General features: G+C 54.7%; 3 protein-coding genes across 3 annotated transcripts; 1 reads left to right on the forward strand and 2 right to left on the reverse strand.

The window, feature by feature from the left end:
* Positions 1–2,053: 2,053 nt before the first annotated feature.
* On the reverse strand, positions 2,054–7,315 carry TGME49_217692 (hypothetical protein; the record flags this gene model as incomplete). The annotated part of the gene is made up of 3 exons (XM_002371295.2): positions 2,054–2,421; positions 2,660–4,696; positions 5,737–7,315. The coding sequence occupies 3 exons, from the start codon at positions 7,313–7,315 to the stop codon at positions 2,054–2,056; spliced, it is 3,984 nt and encodes a 1,327-aa protein (XP_002371336.2).
* Positions 7,316–10,487: 3,172 nt separating this feature from the next.
* On the reverse strand, positions 10,488–15,119 carry TGME49_217688 (hypothetical protein). The gene has a single exon (XM_018779781.1). It carries the CDS (start codon positions 13,274–13,276, stop codon positions 10,919–10,921), a length of 2,358 nt encoding a protein of 785 aa, XP_018634864.1. The 5' UTR covers positions 13,277–15,119; the 3' UTR covers positions 10,488–10,918.
* A 4,680-nt stretch (positions 15,120–19,799) lies between these two features.
* Positions 19,800–25,293, forward strand: AP2XII2 (AP2 domain transcription factor AP2XII-2; the record flags this gene model as incomplete). The annotated part of the gene is made up of 1 exon (XM_002371296.2): positions 19,800–25,293. The coding sequence occupies one exon, from the start codon at positions 19,800–19,802 to the stop codon at positions 25,011–25,013; it is 5,214 nt and encodes a 1,737-aa protein (XP_002371337.2). The 3' UTR covers positions 25,014–25,293.
* Between the last annotated feature and the right edge of the window lie 640 nt (positions 25,294–25,933).

Genomic DNA, 25,933 nt, shown 5'->3' on the forward strand with positions numbered 1-25,933 from the left:
GAGGCCGGGTGGGAATACTTCCTCGGTGGGGGGAGACCCTCCGCGGTGGCCTCGCCCAAAACACCAGCCTTCTGTAGGAACAGAAATACGACAAGTACAATATTTGCTGCTAGACAGAAGCAGAGTAGGGATATCACTTGGTTTGCTGACAGAGATGTAAGGATCCATGTCGCCATAGTTGCGCGGGTGAATAATGTACAAAAAGACGGATTTCGTGCAGCGCTCGGTGAACCATCTTTGTCGCAAGCGTACCAGCGTTTCGGACGCCCCAGCATAGCGTAGCTAATGGCGAAGATGTTGGAATCGACCAGTACCGTGGTCGTTACGCTTGCGTTGCCGATACGCTGTCCTGGTTGTATTTCTAACCATGCTTTGCAATCACAAACAACCACCGGCATCTGGCAGATATTTCAATGGGCGCGCACCTTATAGCACAAGCCGTGAGTTTGATTCATCGTTGTGCTCTTTTCAAAACAACACTCTGCTTTGGGGGTTCATGGATAATGCGTTGGCTAGACAATTCTGGGGTAGCGAACGAGCTTAGTCAACGCCTCTCAATGGTCGGTAGTCAGCCAGAGAAACAATATAACCAGGCTCGAAGGGAAATCCCTTGTTTAGTTTTCACATCTTTTGAGCCAGCTGAGTCGCGTGTACACAACCATGCAAACGACCTTTTCGCACGAAGGATCTTCACTTTCGTAATGCATAGTACTGGAATCGCTTCCCCATGCGGTTAACCAGAATAGAAAACGAGCGAGCTGGCAGCGAGAGTGTACGCCACGGGGAAGTCGACACGTTATCTTATGCATAGTCGTGTAACTGTAACTATGGCAGAGCATTGCTCTTCAAGTGGCACGAATTCTTCAAAGCAAATCTGAGAAGTTCCTCGTTGCTGATCGGGACATCTTCAGCCGTGTTGTATAGGGAAGTGGCGTTTTCTGGTGAGGAGACAAGGAACGTTCCCCAAAAATTTCAAGATCAGGAAGAGGGAACAGAAGGCAGCCAGGAGCTAGAGGAGAATGGAACACATAGGCAGTGGCACAAGTGGATAGGAGTTTCGCTAAGTATGTATGTTGGATGTACCTTGTCAATCAACTGTACAGAATGTCTCACACTCGTTGACGGAGACGGAGCCATGCGTTGTCTTAAAGGCTCAAATGTCGAAAGAGCGACTCACGCAGGTTTCTTAGAGTGAAATGGAGTCAGCAGTCTGTCATCCACCGAAGCAGAAGTCAAAGGGGTTACACCTGCGGTAGATCGTAAGTTTGGAGGATTGTAAAACTGCAACGGAGAAAGGCACCGTGTCTAAGGTCTCAATAGGTTTCATGTGGTGTGTCATCAGCCCTTGTTGATGTGGCTCTCTCTCTGGAGTCACTGCAGATCAGAGAGTTAAACCTATTTTCTATTTTCATGTCTGCGACGTTGCGGTTTGGATCGCTTGACAAGGAAAAAGGTCTGAGTGCTACACAATCATCTCTCCTCTTTCTACAGTCTCTGAAGGGCTTTACGGGTCATATTTGGGCGTTTCTGTAACGACCAAGCACACTCAAACGCCGCGCTGATGGACAAATCTAGGAAGCCATCGGAATGTGTGGCAACTGTTTTTTAAAACAGTCGTGCGTATCCTTTACGTCAACTACTGCTGCCGTCTGTCGGGTCGTGCGTAGATTACAGTGACTGGCATCCACTCGGACCCCAATGGTTTCGTTAAGTTCACAAGATTAGCTAGAAGCAGGTGTGTCACTTCACGCACTGACAAGTGACATGCTTGCAACAGCACAAGCACGACACTGCTGAGGCCTATCCCAGAACAGCAGCTATTCCCCCACGAGCCAGATTGTCAAATTCATTTTCAGTGCCTGCACCATCTAAAGGCGCCTTATACACAAGAGGGGGAAGTATGAAGTTTTTCGTCCCACACGCTACATCCTTGAGGTGCGTTTTGCTGCTTGGTTTATGCCACATCACGTCTGTAAGGCTCCGACAGTCACCACCATTTCACTTGATATAAAGCAACCCAGTCGGCGACGAATGTCGTTCCACATTTTCGTCTTCATCTGCCTCCCCATCTTTCTCCAGGAACTTTGTTCGCCTGGTCTTCGAAGAGGGGTGATCGCATAAGTGTCTCAAGCAGTGCGAGTCTCCCGGCATCAACCACGGAAGAGTTGAGCGCATCTCTCCAGAAAGCCTTCGACGGAGAAAGGGCTTTCCTTTGATGATTCCCGGTGCTGGAAACAAGGGACAAGTCGTAGAGGAAGTGTTGACGCACTTTCCACAGCATTTGCTGCTTCTCTAAGACTTGGTTGTCCGGAGTCAGCGCGAGAATAAGAGAAGTGTATGGCGCGCGGCTGAGGGGAACGAAGACAGCCATTTGGATCCAGTCAAAGAGGCAGCCACCAGGGAGCCACAGCTCCTCTTCGCCTGAAGAAAATCAGCGAGGAGAGGACCGAATGCATCGGCAGGGTACAGAGAGAGTCTGGAAGACGATGAGTCAAAGCACATTCACAGAAAGCTTTTTGAAAAATCAAGCAGAAGCGAGAACGAGCCGTACACCCGCACTATGCTTGCTGTTTCCCTCCTTATCGACAGCCGTTTCTTGTTCTCGCCTTCTTGTGCTGTTTGTCGGGCGTGTCTGCATGTTCATCGCTTCTTTTCTCACCTCCAATTATAACGGGGATGCACGCGTGGGCGACGGCTTCGAATATACACATTGAGGGTAGCCAGCCTTCCTGGGGACACAAGCAGAAAGTCGCTCTTGAAATGAAGAAACTCTTCGTTGCGGCGTGCATCCAGGAACGAAACTTCCTCGTGTTTTCTGGTCCTCTCGTAGATGGTCTCCTCGCTTCGTCTGCCGTGGCCTCTTGAAAGCTACGGGCCTCTACACTTTCCTCTACCATCTCATCGTGAATCGGGAAACCTTCGGTGTGGCTGTTCGAAGCCGCCTGTTCACTCGCTGGCTCTGTCGCATTTCTTGGCGAGGTACGCGAGTTGCTGGCCTCCGGTGGCAACACCATAAGCTCGAGATCCAGGAACTCTAACCGGTCCTGGCGCGTTGCCTGTTTTCCACTGTTGTCTGGTTTCTCATTCGCATCGCCGCCTGCGTCACCTGCCTCGGGAGAAAATGGCAAGAAAACTCTCCCTTCCTCGCGGCTCATTTCCGTCGCTCTTTGGAAATCCCGAAGGACCAGATGGGTCAGAGGCCCTCTGGATTCTGCGGGCGAGAACAGCACCACATCGAATTCTCGTCTTCCGAACAACAGAGCTCGAGGCTTCTTCTTCTTCGCTGCGCTGAGTCGCAGATCTCCACTGCCGCGTTTCTTCGACCCTTCCGCTTGTTCTCCCGGACTTTCGCCTTCCGCCTGCTTTCGGCTCTTCTGCGTCCCTCTCATCCTTGGAAGGCTTTCGTTCTCATCATTTCCTCTCTCCTTCGAGCTGAAGGTGAGCTCGTCAAACCCGAGCTCGTCCGCTGCCGTCGGCGAATGCCGAGACAGAAGCCGAGAAAACGATGTGACGTAGGGAGAACCGCCAACGCCGGCATCGACGATCTTCGCCACCAGGCGCTGCATGCGCTGGACTCGAAAAACGGATACCGGGTTCAGTGTCTGTCGGAGCTGCTCGTCCAATTGCTCAGCTGTCTCCACGCCTAAGGGTCCGTCGCTGCGCGCCAGCGTGTCAGCCAGCTGGGTTGCGTCCTTCAGGCTCTTCTCTCTTTCCTCCTGCTTCCCGGGATCATCGACAAGCTCGTCGCTGTCTCCGAGAGGACCGAAAAACGAGAGCGGAGAAGAAGAGAGAACTTCAGGAAGCAGCACCCAAGGTACAAGGTGCAACAGGAACGCCGCTGCAAGCTCACATGCCCCCTCGGCCTCCTTTGCGACCGACCGGCTCGTTTGCCTCCACTCTGGTCGCTCCTCTCTCCCCGTTGCATGCGTTGCCGGCCTTCGTCTGCTAGAGACAGTGAGCGAGGCAAGCTGAATGACAGTCACTGGAGGAATGGCAGTGTCCCGAGTGGGGTCGAAGCCCCTCGCAAAAAAAGGGGTCCGTGTATTCGCTTGGGCAGAAGGCAAAGAACCAGGAGTCACCATTGGTGCCTCGAAGAAAAGCCGAAGAGGCCCACGCGTCGACTGCAGCTTGCTTTCTTCTTTCTCCCCAGGCCCCAGTGAGGCCGCTAAAGCAGAGAGTGAGTTCCAACTCTGGAATGCGGAAGGTGCGACAAATGAGAGCTGAGGAGGCGCAATCGGGGACGCCACTCGAGCGTCCAGAACGAAGCGCGCAACCGTCATGGCTCGTCTTTCATTTCTACCCAGGCCTTCCGCGCTTTTCCTGGCCGTCCGCGATTGATGACTTTGGTCGATCTGTTCCATATTCGCTGCGGTCTTCTCCAGGTTCTGGGAGTCATTTTGCTTCAGTGTCTGCGGGTCAGCTCCCCCCTGCTTTGATTCGACCTCGGTCTGACTCTGGGGGTCGACACGCCCGCGTGTCTCTGGGAAAAACGACGTCACGACGGACACAGGGAGAGATGTGACCCAAATGCGGAGTGCACTGGACAGGGAGACAGCGCCGGAAGACACGCCGGTGACAGCTGTCAGTGGGTGCCTCCCTTCCCTCTCTATCTTCGCTGAAGCCGCGTCCCCAGTTGCCAGCAGAAGAGCCGAGTGCAGCGCAGCGCCTTTCAGAGCCGCCCCGAGGGCGACGTCGCCTGAACACGCCAGACCACAGCAGCCAAAAAACACCAGCGTCGTCCGAGGAGAGGATTCACGTGCGACCTTCTCAGCTGTGACCTGTGTGACTGCTACTCTTCCCAGGACTAAGATACGCCACTGGCTAGGTACCTATAGTCGCATTAGTACACGAACAGGAGATCGGATCTCTCATAGCTGGATTCCCCCTGAGTATTCTAGAAACTGAAGTGTCTCGGTTTACTTGAGTGAGACGGTCCACCTATGAATGGAGCTCTGTGTGACACACGATTCACACAAACCATCTCCAAGCTCGATCGAGGTGCCACGAAATCAGCAACATGACTTCAGTGAGCTTCACACGGTAGAGCTCAGGGCGAGGACAAAAAATACGACAGAAATGAGGAAGCCAGCAAAGACAGTGTAGTTCTCCAGGTGACAAGCTGGCATCGACGATTCAGATCTTCAGAAAACGTATTCGATAAAACACACATCCGACCGCAGTCCGAGCACGGGAAAAGAAGCAGCACTGCTGGTCTGAACTGGCTTCTCTGTCTCCACCGAGTCGACCAGTTTCGTTCACAAGCGGCCTCAAGTCCTCAGCAAACGCGTAATCGATCAAAAGAATTGTTCAGCCAAACGTGTATGCGCTCCCGGATACCCAGTCCGGAAACCGTCGAAAAATAAGTGAAATCGGGGAACTGGCTTTCATCTCTGCTTCTCGGAAGTACGACGCGATTGCTGCGTGTCAGTTTCAACGCCAAAAAAGGCAGAGTAGTGCATTGGCTACCCAGGAGACCGTGCTCCCATTAAGACTCGTAAGATAAGTCACCAGACCTGCAATACCAATGAGATTAGAATTGAAGCTAGGCTCCCCGTTAAACATTGTTGAATGGAATTTCAGGACCTTGCACTCACTAATAAGAATCACAGTGAAAGTTGTCAGGCACTGTGCATGTCATACCACCCAGAGAGCAACTGACGCTCGACTCTTCTAATTTTGATGTGACGCTGGGTGTTTCTACCACTCTCTCATGTGTTTGCCTTCTGTTCGGCTTACGGCATCTTTGAGGAGAAACTTCGTTTCCTCCACCTGAGCTCCTGGACGTCTCCCTTGGCCCCGCAGGTGTTGCCTCGCCTGCCTCTGTCTCCAAGAAGCACGCGAGGACTGTCGCAGCTGCAAAAGCTGGGGATATGGGCGCCACGCCGAAAGACGACGAGTTGTCTGATGATCCCGGACTGTCTCCGTCAAAAGTTCGACTGGTCCCTGCCCACTGAAAGTCGGTCGTCTCTCGTCGAGGCTCCCATGATTTCCCGTTCCACATTCCCTTGGCAGAGGCCAGAGGCCAGAGGAGGCCGAGAAGCTGAGAGACCACAGCTTCTTGTTGAATCAGAAGAGCCAGCCCGGTAACTGGGTGGAGCGACACAGGACCCAAGTCTGCTGACTGCGTGAGTTTCGCGGTGCGCAAGACTGCCGCAGAGAAACACGAGTCGGACCGCTTCGAATCGATGCCTTCTTCTTTGTAAGAAAAGTGCAGACGCGACGAGAATGAAGACGGAAACAAGTCAAAAAAGTCCTGGAGGGAGGCGCCTTGTGGAAACAGCGACACGGTGTCGGCCGCCTCGCCGTCTGAAGGCCTCTCCCTGTCGCGTTTCTCTGTTGGGCTACGAGACAGAGTCGCCATCTCGAAGAGCATCCAGGGGCACCGGGACTGTTCAGCGAGTCGCTTTGTGGCCTGCCGAAGAACTTTGGCGCTCGGCAGAGGAAAAGGCAGCACAACACTTGGAGGCGGTTCGGGAACAGGACGGAGGGGGAGGCCCGCTGAAAACGAAGTTGTCCACCCGAAGTCGGTATCCTTGGCATGCGGAGGCGGCCCCCGTTCTGCATACGAAGCAGATTCGAACGACGGCGACGGCGAGAGCACCGTCGTCACCGCGGTCGACGCCGACTCGGCTCCGGCACGGCGTGTCTCCTCAGTGGGGGCGTGGAAGGGCAGACGGAGGCCAGCAGCGTGGACGCGACTTTGTAGGTCTCGAAGGAGACCCGAAACGGTTAGCTGCGTCTTCTCGACAGTGCCCTTTCGGTCATTTGCTCCGAACTTTGCAGCCGTTGCGATGAAACTGGCGTATCCATTGAGGTCGGCCCGTTTGGAACTTGACGCAGAGTCCTGCTTTCCCTGTGGATCCCGTTCCCTGGCTGTTTGCCTGCGTGAATCTGCCTCGCTCTCCTCCAGTGCGTGAAATGCGAGGCCGATCGCCTTGCTTAGATCCCCAAAGGACGCAGGATGTCGGAGACACTGGGACATGCGTTCCGCGGGGTAGAGCGAGACGTCGGCGTGTGAAACGAAGATGTCCTCGAGAGGGTTCAAGTGCTTCAGCCACGTCTCCATGTCGGTTTCCCGGGCTTCGCCTTCGTCTCTCACAGCGATCGAATTGTTGTCGTTCTTGTCTCCCGCTTTTTCGCTGCCAGAAGGACGCGAGCCTGGCTCGTCAGTTAATGGGCGCCAGAGGCCGCGACGGAGAGGAGCCCCGGCGGGCCTTTCCATCCACTTTCTAGCTTCTTCGTCCTCGACGACGAGGAGCGTGTCGTCAGTCAGAGTGTCGCCGAAATCGCTTGTTTCACCGTCGCCGTGGTGCATCCAGTCTCGCTCGGAGTTCTCGTTTTTTCCATCGTCTGCAAACGCTCTGGTCACCGAAGGACCATCTTGCCTCCATTCGCCGTATCGAGACACAGGTGAAGTGCTCCCAGCCGGCGTCTCGTTTCCCTCTGGAGAAGTTCGTTTCTCGCGTTCCGAGTCGCTCTCGGCTGTCTCCACCCGTGCGATGGACAGGCGAGTTGCCGGCACCTCCTGTATGCGCTCGGAGCCCGCAGCGCCATGATTGCGGAAAACCAACGCTGTGCCCCTGGACGACCAGGGCAGCCAGTGAGCGAGGGTGGCCCAGACGCCAGGAGAGAGATTCAGGTGTGTTTCTTCTCGTTGAGAAGAGTCGGGAACCGTTCCGATCCGCGGAGCGTAGCCTGCGCGCTTTTCTGAAAAGTAAATCGGCGAGTGGAGCGCGAGGAAGGAGCACAGCAGAAGAACGAGACAAATCAGACACGTGAACAAGATGTAAGCGAAAAGACACCTGCGTGGTGCGGTGCGGGGAGGCGAGAGGGGGCGTCGGGACAGCGAAGAAGAAAAGGATCCATCTGGGCGAGGGCGGTAAACAGCTCGGTCTGAGGAAGGATTCAAGGCGACAAGTTCAGAAGAAGAACGGTGAGAAGGTGCATGCGTGGAGGAGGGGCGGTCCGGACTACGATCACCGCGTTGCACCCCCAGTGTAAAGAAAGCAGGTGTGAAAGACCCACAGGTCGAAAGATCCATCGAAACACAGACACAGAACGGAACGGCGGAAGACGACCACGCACTCCTCCGGAGGCCCACACACTTCACGACGACGCATCGACGACGCGAGGCGCAATGAGAATGAAGGAACAGCAAAGGTTAACGGACGCAAAAGCAAAGGCGTGGCAAAGGGAAGCGACGGGATGCAGACGGTTTCCTCAAACAGCCAGTTGGTTCAACGAAGCGGGGAAGCGACGAATCGAAAGCCACGACAAGTCCCGGGAAGAGGGGCAAAAAACTCGAAGACGAACAGCATCTGCGACTCGTGCAGGTCCTCCTCGATATTTTCTGTGGACCATCAACTTGTTAACCGCCACACCTCAAACTCGAACCAAAGCGGACTTCGTGTCGAGTTGTCTCCGCTCCTCCGTCTTTGCGTGCAGGTAAACTGCAGAAGAGTCACTATCCTTCGCATCAGGCATTAAACGCGTCCACCACCAGTTAATAAAAAGGTGCCAGACTAACAAGAATCCAATCCATGGATTCCGTTCAAACGCGTTCTAGGAAGGAGACTGGCAAAGGGAGTACCAAAATAGAAAGCTGTGTGTGTGATTTGGCAGGTGCCAGTTCCCCTCCTTTCCGGCAAAACATCTTCTCTTTTGGGAGGTAGAAATGGTGATAAGGCGTCCTCTCGCATCTGCTGAGAAATGCAGAGAAAATCCACGCAAAGAGAGAGGTCCGGGAACAAAGGTGGCCTGAGAAGCAAAAGGAAACGGGGTGGCGTGCTCCGAACACGCACACAAAATCTTGGGAAGCTTGTACAGAGAGAAGTCAATCTGCCAAACCTCTACAGCAAGCCGATGAAAAATGCAACTTCGTCCGCCACAACGGCCCCAGAAGGCTTTCCACTGCCGACAAATGCCAAAGCTGGATCTTTCAGGCCCCGTTGTCTGCCGATGTTCCGAAACAGATTCGTTAACCTCGCTTACTGTTGTCGGCAGTGGCAACAAAGAACTCGGGCCTTTCTGTCGATCAAGAGACAAGGTGGCAAAGATCGCCGCCTACAAAAACGATCTGCAGATACTGTTTTTCTCCGCGACTCCCGGCTGCAAGGAACCTAGAGACTTGGCGACGAGACAGGCAAAGATACAGCGGAGACGGGACTAGCTGTCGCATGCGAGTCGTACTGCTCTGCACTCTTCAACTTTCCAGTCCTGCTACGCACAACAAATATTCTGCCTCTTCAGATCACTCGAGGACAACGTACAGAAACAGAGGTTAAGCTCACTAGATACGGACGGCGCAGAGGTGTTCCAATGGAGGCAAGCACACCCGGCTCGGCCGCGTGGTTGCCCCAGAAACGAATCTGTCTTGATGCGGCCGCTGCACGGCTTCAACACGCGTGGTCGCGTGTGTAGCACGAGCAACAGAAATTTAGCTGTGTGTTGGCCAGGGTGGAAATGGCACTGATTCGAAAAGAAGGTGGGAAATGCAGGACGAGAGAGTGATGGCACTCGTCGAGAACTACCCAACTCTCAACAGCTCCCCAAACTCTTTTTTCTAAGAGTACTCCTTCGTGCAGTACGGCCGTGTTCCGAGTTGACTGCGTGATGCTGAAACAGAACCTGGTCCCCCGATTGGGATACACTTTAACAAAGAAGAAGGGTTTCTAGTTCGTAAAACTGTTCGCGTTGTCGCGCAGTCGTTGCTGGCTTCCCTTTCGTTGAGAACATGATCCTCCTGCTTGGGCTGACGTCTGACGAGGCGTACGTAGCATCCGCAGAGTATGTATCAACGAGTCATCATGACGAGACGCGGTGAAGTCGTGGAAGATGAGAGCTGGGAACTCCTAACCACCCAAGCAGTGAGCAGTTCTCAGTGGTGATGAGGCCCGTTCGCAGGCTTCTTCGAAAAGTCCCATTCGGAGCAAATCTTTGGTCTTGTAGTGAGTCGGCGCTTCGGCAATAGCAGAGCTTCCGCGCAGCACGAAATCGACCTCCCCTTTGTGGGTGACAAGCGTTTTCTCCCCCCAAGCACTGGTGAGGGGGGGAAGAAATGTGGACAGGAGGCGCAGTGCACCATGAAGACACTGTTCGGACTTCTGGTGCGAGATAAATATGTAGTTCGAGAACTCTAGTTCAACTGACCTGTTTCAATACAAAATGGAAAAGCTTCTCGATCTGTACAGCCGCCTCTTTGTGAACATGTCGCACGCAAACTGTTCTGCAAGAAAAAGAATTCTGTTATGGTTCGCGCCTGGGAACTGGAAGACACTTTCCGAAGGCAAGTTATTGATTAGTGGTTCATCCTGGATATGTTTCTTGATTAAAGCCGCGTGCAGGACACGCACCTCAGGTGCTAAACCAGCGTCTCGTGTCGGGAAGCTCTGATGGCTTGATTGCTTCTTGGAAAAGTGGCCGTCTGGGCCAGTGGCTTGTCCAAAGGGCACCACGTAAAGACAACAGCAATTTTGGCAAGATTGAGTCAGCTGTCTTGACAACACCTCGAGATCCGCAAAGACAAGTGGAATCAAGTGTATCGATACTTTTACCTCACGGCAAAATAATCGCTTCCACCATCCCCGTAAGCTTTTACCAGTGTTTCAGCGTTCTAGCGAAGGCGGTAAACGAAACATTCCCGTGGCAACAAGCAGGCTCGAATAAAAGTGGATCTCACGAGCGTGGTACCAGTGTCTCGAACCTCTTGAGGGTGCACTATCCCTGTTAGAGAAAGGCAGCCGACTCCTTTCCTATTGTTAGTATCGTTCTTCACACACAAACATTAAGGCCTCCAAAAGATTCTACTGTGTGGTCCCCGGATTCCATCGCACGTGACACATCTGTCACCGCTGTAGCACGTACGCTCATTCCTCTCCGTCTCATTCCAGACACTAGACTTTGGAAAAGTGGCACCCGGCTATCTTCGAGTTCCACGCCTTCTCGATGGGCGTTTTGTGACTGCATATGTGCTTCTATCAACATGTTTGACTTCTATGGTCTCGCGGCCCTCTTCAGCAACGGGACCGCAGCAGCAACAACAACAACAACAGCAGGGGCAGGGGCATTCGCCCTCCTCGTCAGTATCTGCTTGCTTCTCTCCTCTTCTGCCAAGGCCGTGTTCTTTCCTCGCGAGCGACTTGCGTCGATAGGCTGAGTTCACCTCATCCCCGCGAACACTGCTCCTTGTGGAAGAGCACGAGTCCGCCGAGTGGTCTCGGATATCGCGGTGGCTCCTGCGTTTGTCCCCATGACTCCTAGAGCGGTGGCTGCGTGTTGGTTCACTGTCATCATCACTGATCGAAACGCAGCTCTGCATCGAGAGGCCAGTGTAGAAGGTGTGGTCTTCAGGCGAATTGCGAGAAAAAGAGCCGAAGCCTCCATCCGGCAAATTAGCGTCATCATCTGTCCCGAAGTCGCGGAGCCCGACACTCACAGATCCCACTGTTTGCGGGCCTCCGCTGTAGTCGCTCGTGGATCTCTTCTGCGGAGTTCCCTTCTTGTCCGCGGCCCCTTTGATCGAGAAGTTGAAGAAACTTTTCAGTTTGCTCGACTTCGGTTGCTCCTTGGCCCTCGGCTTCTGGAGAATCAGCGGGGCGGAGTCGTCCAGGCAAAACCGCATATTTCCGCTTATGAAAGAGGCCTGACCCCTTGCAATCTCTGGGCCGCGACTGGCGAGGAAGGCCTCGCCGGGGCGAGGAATGAACACCCCATCGTCATCGTCATCCTCGTAGAAGTCTGGATACTTGGAGCCAATCACAGGGCATCCAGGGCCTCGTTCGCCTTGGTCGTCCGTCGAATACTGCGTCACCGGGGTCTGAGACTCAGTGAATCCTCGGCTATGACCCACCTTCGTAGACACGCTGCTGCCACCCGCACCTCGCCACGAAGTAGTTCCGTTGCTGCGCAACGCCGTCGCCTTGTCATTGTCTCCAGCCGAAGTACTCTTGGCTCTATCTCCGGGGACGTTCAGAGCCGACACAGTGTACCCGTCTCTGCTGCGACGCCTAACTTGACTCAACACCGCTTCTCTGCTTCCCCCAGGCATGTCGCCGCTATCTTGCCGTGGAAAAATCATTGCATGCACCGGTGCAGACGTAAAGAATAGAGGGGCGCTGCACTGCGCCGCAGAGTCCATGCGACAACACAAAACGCCCGGCGGACGGTGACAACACGAGCTGTCGGAAAACCGATTTCGTCGACAAGGGAGAGACGGCCCAAGAACAGAAGATGCAGGACACGACGCGTGTGGGCAGCACGCAGATGAAGGCAGACTCAGAGCACCGTCGGACGCGGGATATACAGAAGAATCACGGAAACATGGGAGCGATGATGCACACGGAGTGGCGACGAAGCAACAGGGACAAAGGTCCACCGGGGGAGCGAAACGAGGTTCTGATTCACTCGAAAAGGACGCTTCCGAACGCGTCAAGGACTGCGGTCCTGCGTGAGACCTACGTAAATCACTGCGATCAACACGCCGCTGTCTGACTCCTCCGCTTCTTTCTGAGTCCATACACTGCCGCATAGGACGAGGGTGGAAGGAAGCCGATGGAAGCACAGCGTCGAAGTCTCTCCGTGGGTCTGCCGCAGCCGGCCCACTCCGATCTAAAACTTGCAGCAATTGTTGCCGACGCGAAGGCGAGATCCATCCCTCCGCCGAAAAACCCGGTTGGTTCGTGGCTCCGGTGCCGTTTTCACTCCCGAAGGATTTGGCAGTGACTTCATAATCCGGGCCTCCTGGCGGGACTGGCGAACGCGGCCTTGGTCGTTGGCGTGTGCGGGTACGTGAGAGCAAAACTGTCCACAGCCGTCGGTCACTTTGTCCCGCTTGCTGGTCCTCTGACGCAAGCAAAACATCTCGACAGCATCTCTCAGTATGTCCAGGCCGCTCCTGGGGTTCCGGCCTCCCGAAGGACGGCGTCTTTGCTTCGAGCGCAGTCCGTTCTTCTGCCAGAGGGACAAAGGGCCACAGCCGAGCAGAAGGACGTCGTCGCGAAATTGAAAAACATGAGAAAGACGAGCACGAAGGTCTCGTGCCAGCGTCCCTGGTATCGGATTCGTAGCCGCTTTCGCGACAAGGCGAGGGGCGGCGACACAGCGCGCTAGCCGACAGGGACCGCGCCTGGCGCTTCTTCAGTCGCGGAAACGGACGTGACGAAGGCAGCGAGGAGAGACAGAGAGAAGAGAGGGTAGCAGGGAGAGGCGAGGAACAGCTGGAAGAAGACGAAAGCGGGTTGTGCCGGAGGCAGTCACGCGGAGGTGTCAGGTTGTCCATAGAAAAAAGGAAGGTGACACAGAAAATCGAGGTCGCGAATCAGACACCCGAACGGCGCGGGCTTGAGGGGGCAGCAGGCCGGTGAGCAGCAGAGAAGGACGAAAGACAAAATTCGAGCATGAACAACGCCAGATGCACCCCAGGGGTCGGACACCAGCGAAGAGGAGAGCCCCGGAAACGGTGAGGAAGGAGAAGCTCCTGGAAGAGTTACGGACAACAACACAGAAAAAGACACACAAACGAAAGGCAGTGACAACTACGGATCAGAAAGCGACGCTCCGCAATTGTTTCTGCGGTCTCGTTCTGTCAAATCTCGAACGAACACGGATGAACCGGACGTCCTTTTTTCATGGAACTAAATGGGAGAGACGCTGTATTCACCCCAGGGTTGTATTGGTACCGCACACGGACGAAGCGCTTGATGAGGCACAATTACATTTAGTGGAGATGTGAAGACAACACTGCGCTTTCAAATTATCGTGTCGTATTCAAGATCTCAGGGACCCCGAGACTCTACGTCGATGCGTATAGGCAGGGTCAGAGTCGATGAGCAAGAATGACGCTCTGTATGCATGCAGCCGTCAAAAACGCAGAAATCGGAGGCACGGTTTGAACCCGTCACGCTTTTTGCTCGGTCCCGCTCCCGGCTCTCTCAGGCAGGCACGAAAGGAACAGATAAACCAGACTAAGTAGTCACCGTATGTTGCAGTGTCGGAGAATAGCGAGGACCAAAAGAAACCGAAGTGCGGGAAAAAGAATGCCGCCTTTCCCTCTGAGTCGACCCTCGGTTCTTCAGAATATCGCGTTTTTTGCAGTGAAGAAACGATATGACATCCCCCCACACATGCAACAGCTTAACCTGTCTCTAGTCCTTGAGCAGGGAGAGAGGTAAACGCATAGATTTGACACACATAGCGGCCTAGAGGACGAGGTTTCGTCGGAGCGCACGCCAGTACGGGACTCAAGGGAGCACTCTGGATCTAGAAAAGAGGGAAGAAGGTCGGCAGTTCGAGGATTTATCGCCATTCATGGGGGGTTTCCCCACTCCAGGCGGCATATTTTGTCCTCACGAGTGAATCCACTTGCTTTAAAAACGTAGACGGGGATTAACAGAGACCTGCAAGTGATTGTGAGTTGTACTGCTGCGTCCTCTCGAGGGCGAAACTGGGATCCTTTCGTGAATCCGGGCACATGACTAAGCGGCACTGCAGATGGCACTGCCAGAGAGCAAACCGCTGCGCGAACACGGCCAACCCTCCGGAGCAAAACCGAAGACAAGGAAAAGCGGAACGACGAACGAAGCCTCGAGTGACCAGCCTTTGCTTGGAGGAGCGAGCAGAAAGGAACAGAAAGACATTCCGCGCTGCTGCCACCCGCCTGCAAGCTAAATTGAAAAACACGTATTTTCAAGAGAAAGAAGACTGGTAAAAAGTGCTTGCGCGTGCCATTCGACGGGTGGCATCCCGTGAGAAGAAAGACTGCCCTTGGGGTAGCTGGAAGTGGCTGGAAAAGCCGTTTCGTCCTGCTGGCGACGATGGGAGAAAACGGCCCCGAAAAAGCAGTGCGTACGGGCATCACTTACACATACGCTACGGCGGTTAATTTGATTGGTGCATCACAGTAGTGGAAAGGAGTGGGTGTCGAGGACTCTGAAAAGGAAGGGTACTTTTCCGAGGCTGCGCACACGTGGATCAACACTTCAGCTCGGCGAATATCGGCGCCCAATCGGAAGCGTGGGGCTAGATGAGTAAAGCTCACCAGCCAACAGCGAAAATGCTGACGAATGACGGACGTCGATGCGTACCATCACAAAGTAACCGATTGTGGTATGAAACGGGAAAGAGGACATGGAAGGTCTTTTTGTTCACGGGTTTTCAACAGGGACGCAAACGCCCAGATGGCACTGAACTGCGCGGTGTTGCCTTGATGAACGGCCGTGAGCCGAGCTGACGACCCTCATGGTCGCTGCACGGCACTGCTGCGATGTCCGTCGAGTCACCTGAACAGAAAACCCGCGAAATGCACCTATCGGTACCATCCGTGTGCTTTTTTACACAGCATTTTTCCACTCTAGTGTAGATCGAACTCTTAATGTATGCAGACTCCTTGTCCTCCACCTGGTGGCAAAGACTCCGTATCAACACCCAGCACAACGTGCAAAAGAACAACAGTCAACGCACACCAGTTGGAGGCCGGAACTGTAACTTGTATGGCATTTACAGGTGCCTGAATGAATCCAGGAAGATAGGAGTAAATATGATGAGACAGGTTTGCTTTCACCCTTGTGCATGCTCCTTCTTTAAAAACGGGACGTGTCACAGATTTCAGGGAACGTGAGTCCATTCTGCACAGGTTCGGCTTAGATCCAACGAAAAGGGATCTCCACCAATACAGAGGATGCGTCTTGAATTGCTTCATAGATATGGCTTGAGTACTCTCTGTGGCTTGATTCTTCTGTAGTGCAAAGTGGGTGTCGAGTGCTGCGTTGAGTGGTCAGCTAAACGCGATTCACCACGTCACACGTGAAGGTAAAAGAATGACTACGAAAATATAGCGTGCAAATAACAATCTGCCATGAGTCGTAAACTGCTCGAACGAATATTAGTGCAGGCGCTCCATTTTTTATTGATGGAAACGTAGTGGTGAGGGACGGTCCTATAACGTTCGGCAAAAGTGCCGAAAGATCGCCCTTCTGGCGCCGTCTGCTTTTGTTCTTGTTAGCCTAACACTGCCGTGTGTAAGAAAAATTCTTCAACGAGTGCGCAGTGATTCACATGACATAGGACGCAGTTGTGGATCAGAAAGAGAGCACCTGTTCGGTGTACGCGGACCAGCCTTCCAGCAAACGATCGGGTTGTTATGGCAGTGAGTGAGGATGAGTGGACACTGAAAGTGTTGTCGGCAAGGCAGATTTCAACAGTTGACCAGAAAGGTTCAGATTTATTGTGCGGATCGGCAGTACACAGCTGCCGAAACTGAACCGAGGATTTCACGGACAGAGCAGCTGTGCTCTGATTCAACGTTGTCATCGATGTTCATCTGAGCTGGAAAGCCAAACATTTTCAGACGTGAATCGAACGTGCTGTTCTTTGTTCCTTTTTTTTCGACTGCTAACCCAACACATATGTTCAGGGCGATGCCTGCTGTCTCTGCACTCTCAATAGCGTACGAGCTCGCTGCGGTCTCTAGGTGCTCCTTGGACTGGGGCAGAGCAGATGGTTGTTAGGGATGCGAGGGTTTTCGATAGACTCGTGCAGTTCAATCATCTTACATCACGGTATGTTGATTTTCAAAACAGAGGCAAACCTCTTGAGTGGCAGCAACTTTCCACAACATCCGACCACGCATCAAGCGTGTGTGAGGTTATTGTAACTACTTCGGTTTACAGCGACGTTTGTACGGCTCTGACACACACTTTGTTGGAGTACAGAAGCTTAGTTCTTCCTGGTGCCATGGACATGCGCACGGCGGAGGTAACTTCTCTGTTGTAAAAGGACACTGCTGTAGAGTGCCATATCGTATGCGGAAGTCCACAGAGTGGCGTTATGCTACAGATCTCTTCTTTCGCTCTTGGTGTGATAAAAGACTCTCAGGCAGTCAATTCGTTGTCTTGAATTTTCGTGCATTCCTGGTCGATTGCCACTAGAGCATTAGGTTCCATCGTTACACTAGGATACACCAGATAAAATAAGCCAATCGATAAGGGCAAATGCATATGCGCCAAACCGTTCAACATCAACGGGAGTGCCGTACAACTTGATCGAACGATCTGGTGATGATCCGTATGATGAGCTGTTAGATTCATATGCGCTAGTACACGCGGCTGTTCAAGTGCCGAACCTGGGCTCCTCTGGTCACAAAACGCCATCCTAGAGAAGACTGTACATCTCGTGTTGCACATGAGAAGCCCCACATGAGCCACGGCAATGGTTCCGATTTCGGACAACCCGAGCTTTTCTCCCCACGCTTTGCCGTGAAGTTGGTTTTCGAGAGAACGTGTTGGCAGCCAGAGAGGTTTGAACCGCAAACCAGAACGGAGTATTACAAGGCCTCGCGAGAATGATATGCCAAAGTTATGCTCTCTGCACAGACCTTTTCACGAAAGGTTCAGGTCTGATGTAGTGCCTATACCATCAAATTTGTGCGGGGCAGAGAAACAAAGACACACAGCCTGCGTTTCCGTAAGCTGGTTGTGTAAGCGACCAGGGGCTGAACGGACGGCAAGCCAGGACACACCAAGCGCCAGTCGCTTCTCGGCAGGTCACATACTTTAGTAATATCCGAAGAAAATCTTGGACATGACCAGATTCACCGGCCTGTCGAGAGAAGCGAAGAAGGAGGAATGCACACGGATCAAACAAAGGCGGCGCTGGCGAAGTAGTTGAGAAGCCACGAGGCAACCAGCAATTTCAGAGGGCTGCAGATTTCGATGCCCGTGCCCGTTCTTCTCGCTCCCTTCGCTAGCACTAAAACGTCGGTGCCAGCAGCACTCTGTAGGGGATCTTCCTGCAGAAGACAAGATCTCAAGCAACCGCTTACGCCTGGACACCTGAAGACCGTAACTCTGGTTTTCTTAGTCCTGTATATCCGGTGTCGTCGGTGCTCTCGCAGTGCACACCGCGCGCGTTCGAGAAATCCGCCTTCGCCTGTCTCAACTAGTTGCTGGAGACTCTGTTTGTCGTCAGAAAGAATGGAATGTGGATAGATGAGCTGGTAGTTCTACTGTAGGCGGATGTGGAAACTCAAAGTCCCAACTGGCGCGCTTGCAGGCATACAAGCCTTGTGCGCGGCTTCTGGTGGACTGAACCGTTCTTGAAAGAGAGGCACCCGCAGGGAGTTCCCTCCGTGAACTAATTCGTGTTGCGCAGACGATGGTTTTCTGTTTGTGTGCTCAAAAGTCTTCCTAGTCCTTCCCAGCCCCATTTACCCCCGTTGCTTCTAAGTTCCGTGGGGAAGAAAGCCCCGTAACACACATCTGATTAAGGTCGGCCAAGCCCGAACCCTCCGCGCGCCTCCCCCTGCACACCACCAAGCCGTTTCGTCTGTCTGTCGCTTTCCCTATTAAGTGCCCAGATCGTGGTTGCCGAGCAAGCCGTTGTTGCACATATTACTAATTGTATTTGCTGTTCTTTCCTGTCTGGTGCCTGCTCTTTTCCCTTTTTATGTCTGGCTCGCCGTGCCACTCTTTTTTCCGTGGCTGCGCGTCGCCCTAAGACAGATGCTCCAGCAGCGTCTGTCCTCGCGATTCTGATTGGTGTGAACCAAGTAGCTTTCTCGCCGGTGTCAGCACGCAACCGCGGTTCGACAAAGTTCTACCACATCTTTTGCCGCTACACCTGGTGGGCAAAGAGGCATTCTTCAGCGCATCTGCTCCTTTTCAGGCCGAAATCGGGAGCCTTCAGACAGGCCACACACGTCTTTCCAAGGTGTGTGGAAGCTCCGGCCGCGGGGCCGGGTTTGGTTAGCCCTCGAGAGGGTGAGGAGGCTTTCCTGACGCAACAGCTCAGACACCTCCCCCCAGGTTCTTTTCTCCAGCAAGACATCGGTAATCGCCGCGAGTTTACCGTCGCGTTCTATGGATGCGGGCGGATTTTTCCCCCCTCCTACACCCCTTTTTTCGTGTGCTGCTAGTGTCACTCGAAGAATTTCGGTTCTTCCAGTATTCCAGTGTGTCTCGTGGCAGTTGTCCACATGATGCCAGGGGGTGTACACACTCCTGTTGGCCACGTCCCGTGTCTTGACGGTCGGACGAAACGAGTGTTTCACACGAAGTAAGCCTGCCGTTTCTGTCCCATCGCCCCTTTTTACGACAAATTACCCAGCTCCCTCGTGCGAAACTCCCACGTTTAAGTGCTCCGGGCCGCCTGTATCCCTGAGAGAGAGATTCGTGTCCTGTCCAGCCGCTCTCAAAGTGTAGATAGCAGTGTGTCCGCGCCCCTGTAACCCAGGTGAGCGGTATCGGCGCCTCCTGAAGCCTCGATTTTCCTTTTCTCAAGGTGAGACGTCGAGCTCCAAATGTCTTATCAGCTCATACTCAGGTAGACGACCGTGTATTGAAGTAATCTTGGTTACATTCGTTCCCGAGCACGTTGTGTGTGTGTGAACACGCGCAGCACTCCTGGGTCCGCTCGCAGAGGGCACGCGTCTTACTGGCGCTTTTCTCACGTCCTGCTGTTCGTAGTCTCTCTTCCATTGTTTCCTCATGCTGCGTTGCTGTTGCCCTGTCGCAACTGGTGTGTGCGCCATCGGAACTGACTCCTCAGCCACTCGGATACTCCCCTGGCAAAATAACATGAACTCACCGGGGCGGCGACTCTCGAGCTTGCCTCGGTCTCGTAATCGGTTCACTCTGTTTCTATGCATCGTCTCATCATCGCGTTAAGTACGTTGTCAGTGTGTGTTTTGATACCGCCAGGGGAGTATCGAAACCTTCGGCTGTGCGTTGGCGCGTGTCCGTCTTTGAATTCGGCTCTCCGTGACGCGTGAACAGCACCTACCTTCCCCGCCCCCCCTCCCCCGGGTTATGGCTCTTTCTCATCTCTCGCGGTGGATGTTCGTGCATGAGCCTTTCGGAGCACCAGCCATGGCTCGGTCCAGTCTTGATCTGCCAGTGCCCTGTCCCTCCGAAGACAGCGGCGGGGCACTGCCGTCCCGGCTCGCGGAGTCGTTATCTGGTCACTGCCAGGCGTCTGACGGACCCGCAAAAACCTTTCCGGCAAATGAGATGTCTCAGACGGGATCGATCGGATCTCATACCGAATCGTCCTTTGATTTCGTCGGCACAGAAGACTCCGTCACAGGAGACCACGAGCTCCCCGGTCCGCGCGTCTCGAGTCCCAGCAGATGCACAACAACCGCAAGCGTTGCGTTTCTCCCTGCTTTCCCAGTCAGTGCGGAATCCACCCTTTCTGGGTCGGGGACAGGAGAAACTGGAAAACTCCAAGATCTCGCTCAGGCAAAAACCGAAAATGGGAAGATCCCAACAGATGCGACGACGGGGAATGAGCTTCTTTCTGCCCTCACGGAGAAGGTGAGCATACGTGACGAAGACACTACAACTGAAGCGCAGGCCCGCCAGGCCGCAGAGAGTTTCTTTCCAGCTTCCAGGGATCCGCTTGCTTATCCTGAGGCTTCTCGTGCTTCTCTGCTCCGCGAGACGCCTGGAATCGCGAGTTTTGCGAGACCTCTGACCGATCATGGTGTGAATCATTCTACGGCGCTCTCTGCGGTGTCTCTGTCTCCGTCTCGCTCCCCTTTGAATCCCACGCAACCCCAAGAGAACCCTGCCTCCTCGTGTTTCCCTGGAGGTGCCGGTGGCGTCCCCGGCTCTGCACCAGGCGCAGGAAACCGGGGCGTGGTGTCGACAGAAACTCTGCAGCGACTGATTAGCAACTCTCCTCTGCATATCCAAGCGCTTCTCGCGTCCATGCGTCAACAGCGAGATGGCCAGCTTGGAGAGACCGCGAGAGTACTTTCGCGGCAACTTTGGGCAGCGGCTGCGCGCGCGTCTCCTGTCGTCATTCAGCAGCAGTTGCGTCTGCGGTCTCAGTTGCTCGCAAGACTCGCACTCGAGCGGCGCAACCGTGGACAGCCACGCCCAGGCTCTACCCCGGCCCCTGGGCAAGCGAAATCGACGAGCGTCCTGGAGCCTGCTCAAGACGAAAGCCGTCGCGACAGCGCTCGGAAACCTGTCACGGCACCGCCAAAACTGCATGATCTCAACCACGAGCAGGCGCAGCGGCTCCGACAGGCCGAAGCCCAGCTGGAACGCCCCGAGGTTTTCACCGTGCTCCATAACGGGTCTGCAGCGATTCTTCACTTTGTCCTCAGGGCCCTCGGCCTCCTCGCCAATGCTTGTCCTCAGTGGTCTGGATCGTCGCCGTTCGACTCTGTGGCGCCTTCCCATCTTGGACCAAAGGCGGGGTCGAAGCAAGCGGAGTCGAGGAGCGGAAATTCCGCGTTCTCAGGTTCCACGCTGTGCCTCGGGGCAGGATCCCTCGAGTCGAAAATGCGTGAGGAATTTGGCCTGGATGCTGGTGGAGCCGTCTCGGGTGAAACGGGTTGTGCAGGCCACTCCGGAATGCAGTTGTCCGGAACAGCAGAGGCAGACAGGCCTGTGCCGTCCTCCTCCCGGTGGCATTGGCTGCACGTTGTTTCCTTTGCTGATAAGCCTGAACTCCTCACCATTTACCATTCCATTCTCGCTCCGTTGCTCTCCTTGGTCCCTCCCTCTGTTCTGCGCTCTGGACGCCGCGACGCATCTGTCTCTCCCGGCCTCGAACCGAAGGCGAGCGCCACCTCTTACAATCCTTCACCCGGCTCGGCAGCTGCCTCGGAGCAGTCCGACAAAGAGAGATGCGACCTTTGCGGAGTTAACAGTGCCTTCGTTCTGCTGCAGGTTTTGCGAGATCTCGACGATCTACGGTCTCTCCACGACCCAGTCTTCCTCCCCTCTGGAATGACTCCGCTTCAGCTCCTGGGGAAACCGGCTGGCGGCTTCTCTGCTCAGCTCACTGGGACGGGAGATGCAAACCCGCAAGACGGAGCGTGTGGAGAGGGATGCAGGTGCACTGCGAATTCAGACTCGCTGTGTGGGCTAGCGGTTCTCCGCCGTAGTCCTTTCTTCCCGTCGTTCGTCGAAGCAGCAAAAGGTCTTCTCGCGTGGCCTGCTTCAGGCGCCGCAGTCGCTGCTGCCTGCCTGTCTCAGGGCATGTTCGGCACGAAAGACAACCAAGTTACCCTAGAGCGCTGCAGCGGAGGCAAGGTCAATTTGCCTGCAGTTCCTCGTGGACCCTTACCAACGTCACACACAGGGGGCTGTCGAGCGACTGATGCTCCTTCGCAGGGCTCTACCGTGAACTCTGCGGTGAGCAGAGAAGAAGCTGACCAGAACAGTTTGGTGGCAACCGCTCGTGGACTTGCAGAGTGTGTTTTAAAACATGTCGACTTAAATTCCCTGGATGGAGCAGACCTCCTCACTCTTCTTCGTCTCTCCGAGCACCTCAAGCCTTCTCTCGAAGAGGCTTCTCCGGTGCTTGGCGGTGCGCCGGGGCCGGTCGAGAAGGTGGCCGAGACTTCAGAGAATTCTTTTGGATGTGTCAACTTCGAAGACGTTGAGACGGGGCAGGGCGCGGGCAATTCCGCGAACGCAGCCGGGCTCCCGAAAACGAATGCATTCGGTGATGTGCGCCTGTTCGTGGAATCGGGCAAAGTACAGCCTCAGGAGCGTGCTCTTGCAGGAGGACGCCGAGGTCACACAGAAACCAACGCGTCAGAAATCGCAGGGGTTGGGAGCCAGGCGATTGGTGAGGTCTCTGACGAGGCAACTCAAGAAGCGTTCCCATTGTCCACGGATCTAAGACGTCATAGCCGGAGTATCACGGGCAGCAGCCAGCCTCTTGACGCGCACAGTTCCAAGGCGACATCGTCGCTTCGATTCGCTCCAATGCTCGATTCGCTGGTGAACTTGCCTGAAATGTGTGGCTCCGAATCGCCGACTGTGGAGCTGGAACAGGGATGTGGCCAGTTGCAAGAACAACCTCCCCACGCACTTCTGCGTTTTTCTCCCCTTTTCACTGGCGGCTTGGGAGTCCCTTCTGATCTGGAGAACCCGACTTCCGGCCCATCGCTTACCGGAGCTGTGGGGGCTCATGACATCCCCGCTCCAGTCAGCCCTGTGGAGAGGCTGCTTCCAGGAGCCGGCGGCATGTTCGGTCTGCAGGAGACTCTTCCCGAGAGTCCCGCCGCCTGCAGCCTCGGCGCTCTTCTGTGTCCCGGTGGCGTGGTCAACGAAGCGTCGGACAATCTGTTAACCACCGACGGTGGACGCGGCTGTTTCGCCGATAGTTCCAGCAGAGAAGCGGCGGCTTTCGAGAGTCTGTATCCGTCCACAACGTCGAGCGGCTACTCGTTCAGTCGCCTCCCGTCACAAGAAGCTGATGTTCTGCCTTCCGAACTCGTGGCGACGGTTGGCTTCCCCACCACTTCCCAGGAAGGGTCTCCCTTGCCAGCAGGGTCGGCTGCTCGTGGCGGACTTGGACGGGAGTGCGATCTCTCGGCCTTCGCAGGCCGACTTGAGGGAAGCCTGAGGCAGGCAAACGCTGTTGGTGGCCTCCGGGCCGTGGCAGAGGCCGGCCCCGGTCGCCGCGGTGTCCGCCACCACGCCGCTGGCAGCCGCTTACCTGAAAAACGACCAGGGAAGCACGCGTCTCGAACACCCGGGCCTGACCCCTTACTTGAGACTCTTTCGAAAAAGGACTATGGCCCTCCAGCAGGCGCAAGCTGTGATGAGTCTGCGGTGGGATCCTCCTTGACGACGGAACTGCAGGGCGGGGTCGTCAGCGCTTCGTGCGGGATTGGCGGTAGAAGCAAACGCACGAGAGCTCAAGAATCTGCGATGGAAGGCGATCTCTCGGGGAACCGCGACCGTGTCTGGTCCGACATCCCAGAAGGCGTTGAAAGCCTTCCAGATCTCTTGAGTCGCGGTGTCGGAAGCTTAGCTCCTGTGGCCTCTGCGCCAAGCACCAGTCCCTGCAAAGTGAAGCCTACACGGGCTGCGGGCGGATCAGCGGCACGCCGGCCTGCCGCTGTGGCGACTTCGCGCGGGCTAGCCGTGAGCACAAGCAGCAGCGTTCGGTCCGCCGTGAAAGGCATCTACTTCGACAGCTACAAAAAACTCTGGAGAGTGCAGTGGAACCGGAGTGGAAGCTCAGGCGGTGGAGGTTCTGGAGGCGCCGGCCGCCGCGTGTCGCGTTCCTTCAGCTGTGCTCGCCTCGGATTTGAAGCCGCGAAAGCTCGTGCCGTAGCCTGGATGCTCTCTGGGGGCCTCGTAGGCGACGGTGGTCTCCCTTCCGGTGACAGCCGACTTGGCGTAGCTGGGAACGGCACTGGAAATGCAGAGGGCCTCAGCGACCGCAGTGACGGTGGGGCGTTGGCGGGAGCTTCGATGACGCCAGAGCTTCTCATCAAAGAGGAGAAGGAGCGGCTTCTCTTTGCCGATCCCCGGCTTTTCTTGGAGCGCATCGAGGCGTTCTATATCAGACACAGACTCTACGGTTTGCAATGTAATGGTAGCGGTGCCGGAGGAAGTCAGAATGGCAGTGAAGACGGCATGATTGGCGCTGGCGAGTCCGGCAGCACGGGCAACAAAAGAGGCAACGGAGGGTCTGGTGGCCTTCGGATTGTATCTGTTCTCTCGCTCGATGATATGCTGGCTGTTTTAAATGGCACAAAGCATGGGATGGGAGAACAAGACACAAGTGAGCCTCTTGAGGAGAGGGAAGAGGAGGCGAACGAAGATCGAAGCCGAACGGTGAACGAGGAGGCCCTGTGTGGCGCAGGTCCCCGTGAATCGCCGCCTCTTAGCGTGACTGTCACCGTGCCACAGTCTCAGACAGAGCGACTCATGAGCAGAAAGAAGCTGAAGCGCGAAAAAGGAGCGTCGGCAACCGAGGCTGTGGATCGGCCAGCTGTCCGCTCGTCTCTCCCTGTCCCCTTCGTATCAGGACTTTCGGAGGAAATGGAAAAACATCTGTTTCGCCTTCTTCCCTCCTTAACTCCTGTTCAGAATAGACTAGACCTGGGCATGCAGGCTTGCCACACCGCGAGCGGGGAGGCTGGATCGTTGGCCGAAGCGTTGGCGGCGGAGCTCAGTGCGGCCGGCACCACTGTCTCTAGTAGGATCGTTCCTGAAGAACATGAAGCCCATGTTCCAAGTGTTTCACCACTCAGTGGCTGATTCTAAGCTGACATCAAAGTGTCCTCTGTGTACCATTTTCAAATGTGCGGTTCAGAACGTTGTCCTGTGGTGCAGTGGTTTCCCCACGATTCCTGGTGGTATTTTGCTGGATTTCATGACACATGTCAAGAACCAGTGACGCGAAAGAACAGGTGTATCTTTGAGAGTGTTTTCAGTTATTGCCGCCAGAGGCAGGCTCTCTCGAGCTGTGGAGACACGCGGGAACCATCCACGTGGAAACGGTGGCTCTGCGTACACGGATCAGGTGTTCGTGACGCAGTTTTTGTTTAGAATACGGTAGCCGGGATTAAAAAACTATCGAATCTGTCTTCCGTGGCTACGCAATCATCTGTGTTCACATGAAACCTCCAGAGTATCTGTCGAGGAAATTGAAGATCTTGAGTCAAAGGTCTAGACTGTACGACAGTCGCGCGTCAGAAAAGAGCCTGTCTGCCGGGCGAAGCGTCCAAGCGCGGTCACCAGCTGCGTGTTTCGCATGTTTTATGTGGGTGTCCCAGTTTCAATTCCCCGACTGGCAGTTTGTTCCGTCAATGTAAAGAAACCGAATTTGCTAACTTTTGAACCATGGTGGATCTGAAAGTCTATTACCACTGGACCAGAAATTGTGAGATTCATTGGCTGGGACAACCTATGTAATCGTACTCTCCTTTATGTGTGTCGGCACTTCGCCGCTCTGTCTGTTGTCAACACTGGCCAACATCGTCATCTACAATTTGTTTTATGATATCGTCTTTTTTGTTCACGTATATATGAGGACAATAACATGACTAGAAAGAGTGGATTTCTTCCGTCAGGTGGAGTGAAATCGCTGCACGTTTGTCATAGCGTCCCCCCAGGCCGTTGGGGGAAGATGTTTCCAAGATCCGAGATGATGCCCACCAGAGGCTTCCGTTTCATTC

The sequence above is a fragment of the Toxoplasma gondii genome, chromosome XII, assembly GCF_000006565.2.
Source record: "Toxoplasma gondii ME49 chromosome XII, whole genome shotgun sequence".
Classification (NCBI taxonomy): domain Eukaryota; phylum Apicomplexa; class Conoidasida; order Eucoccidiorida; family Sarcocystidae; genus Toxoplasma; species Toxoplasma gondii.

What these genes read in the sequence shown, in the direction of transcription:
- TGME49_217688 (XM_018779781.1), bottom strand. Translation starts at nt 13,276, where the DNA reads ATGGACAACCTGACACCTCCGCGTGACTGCCTCCGGCACAACCCGCTT.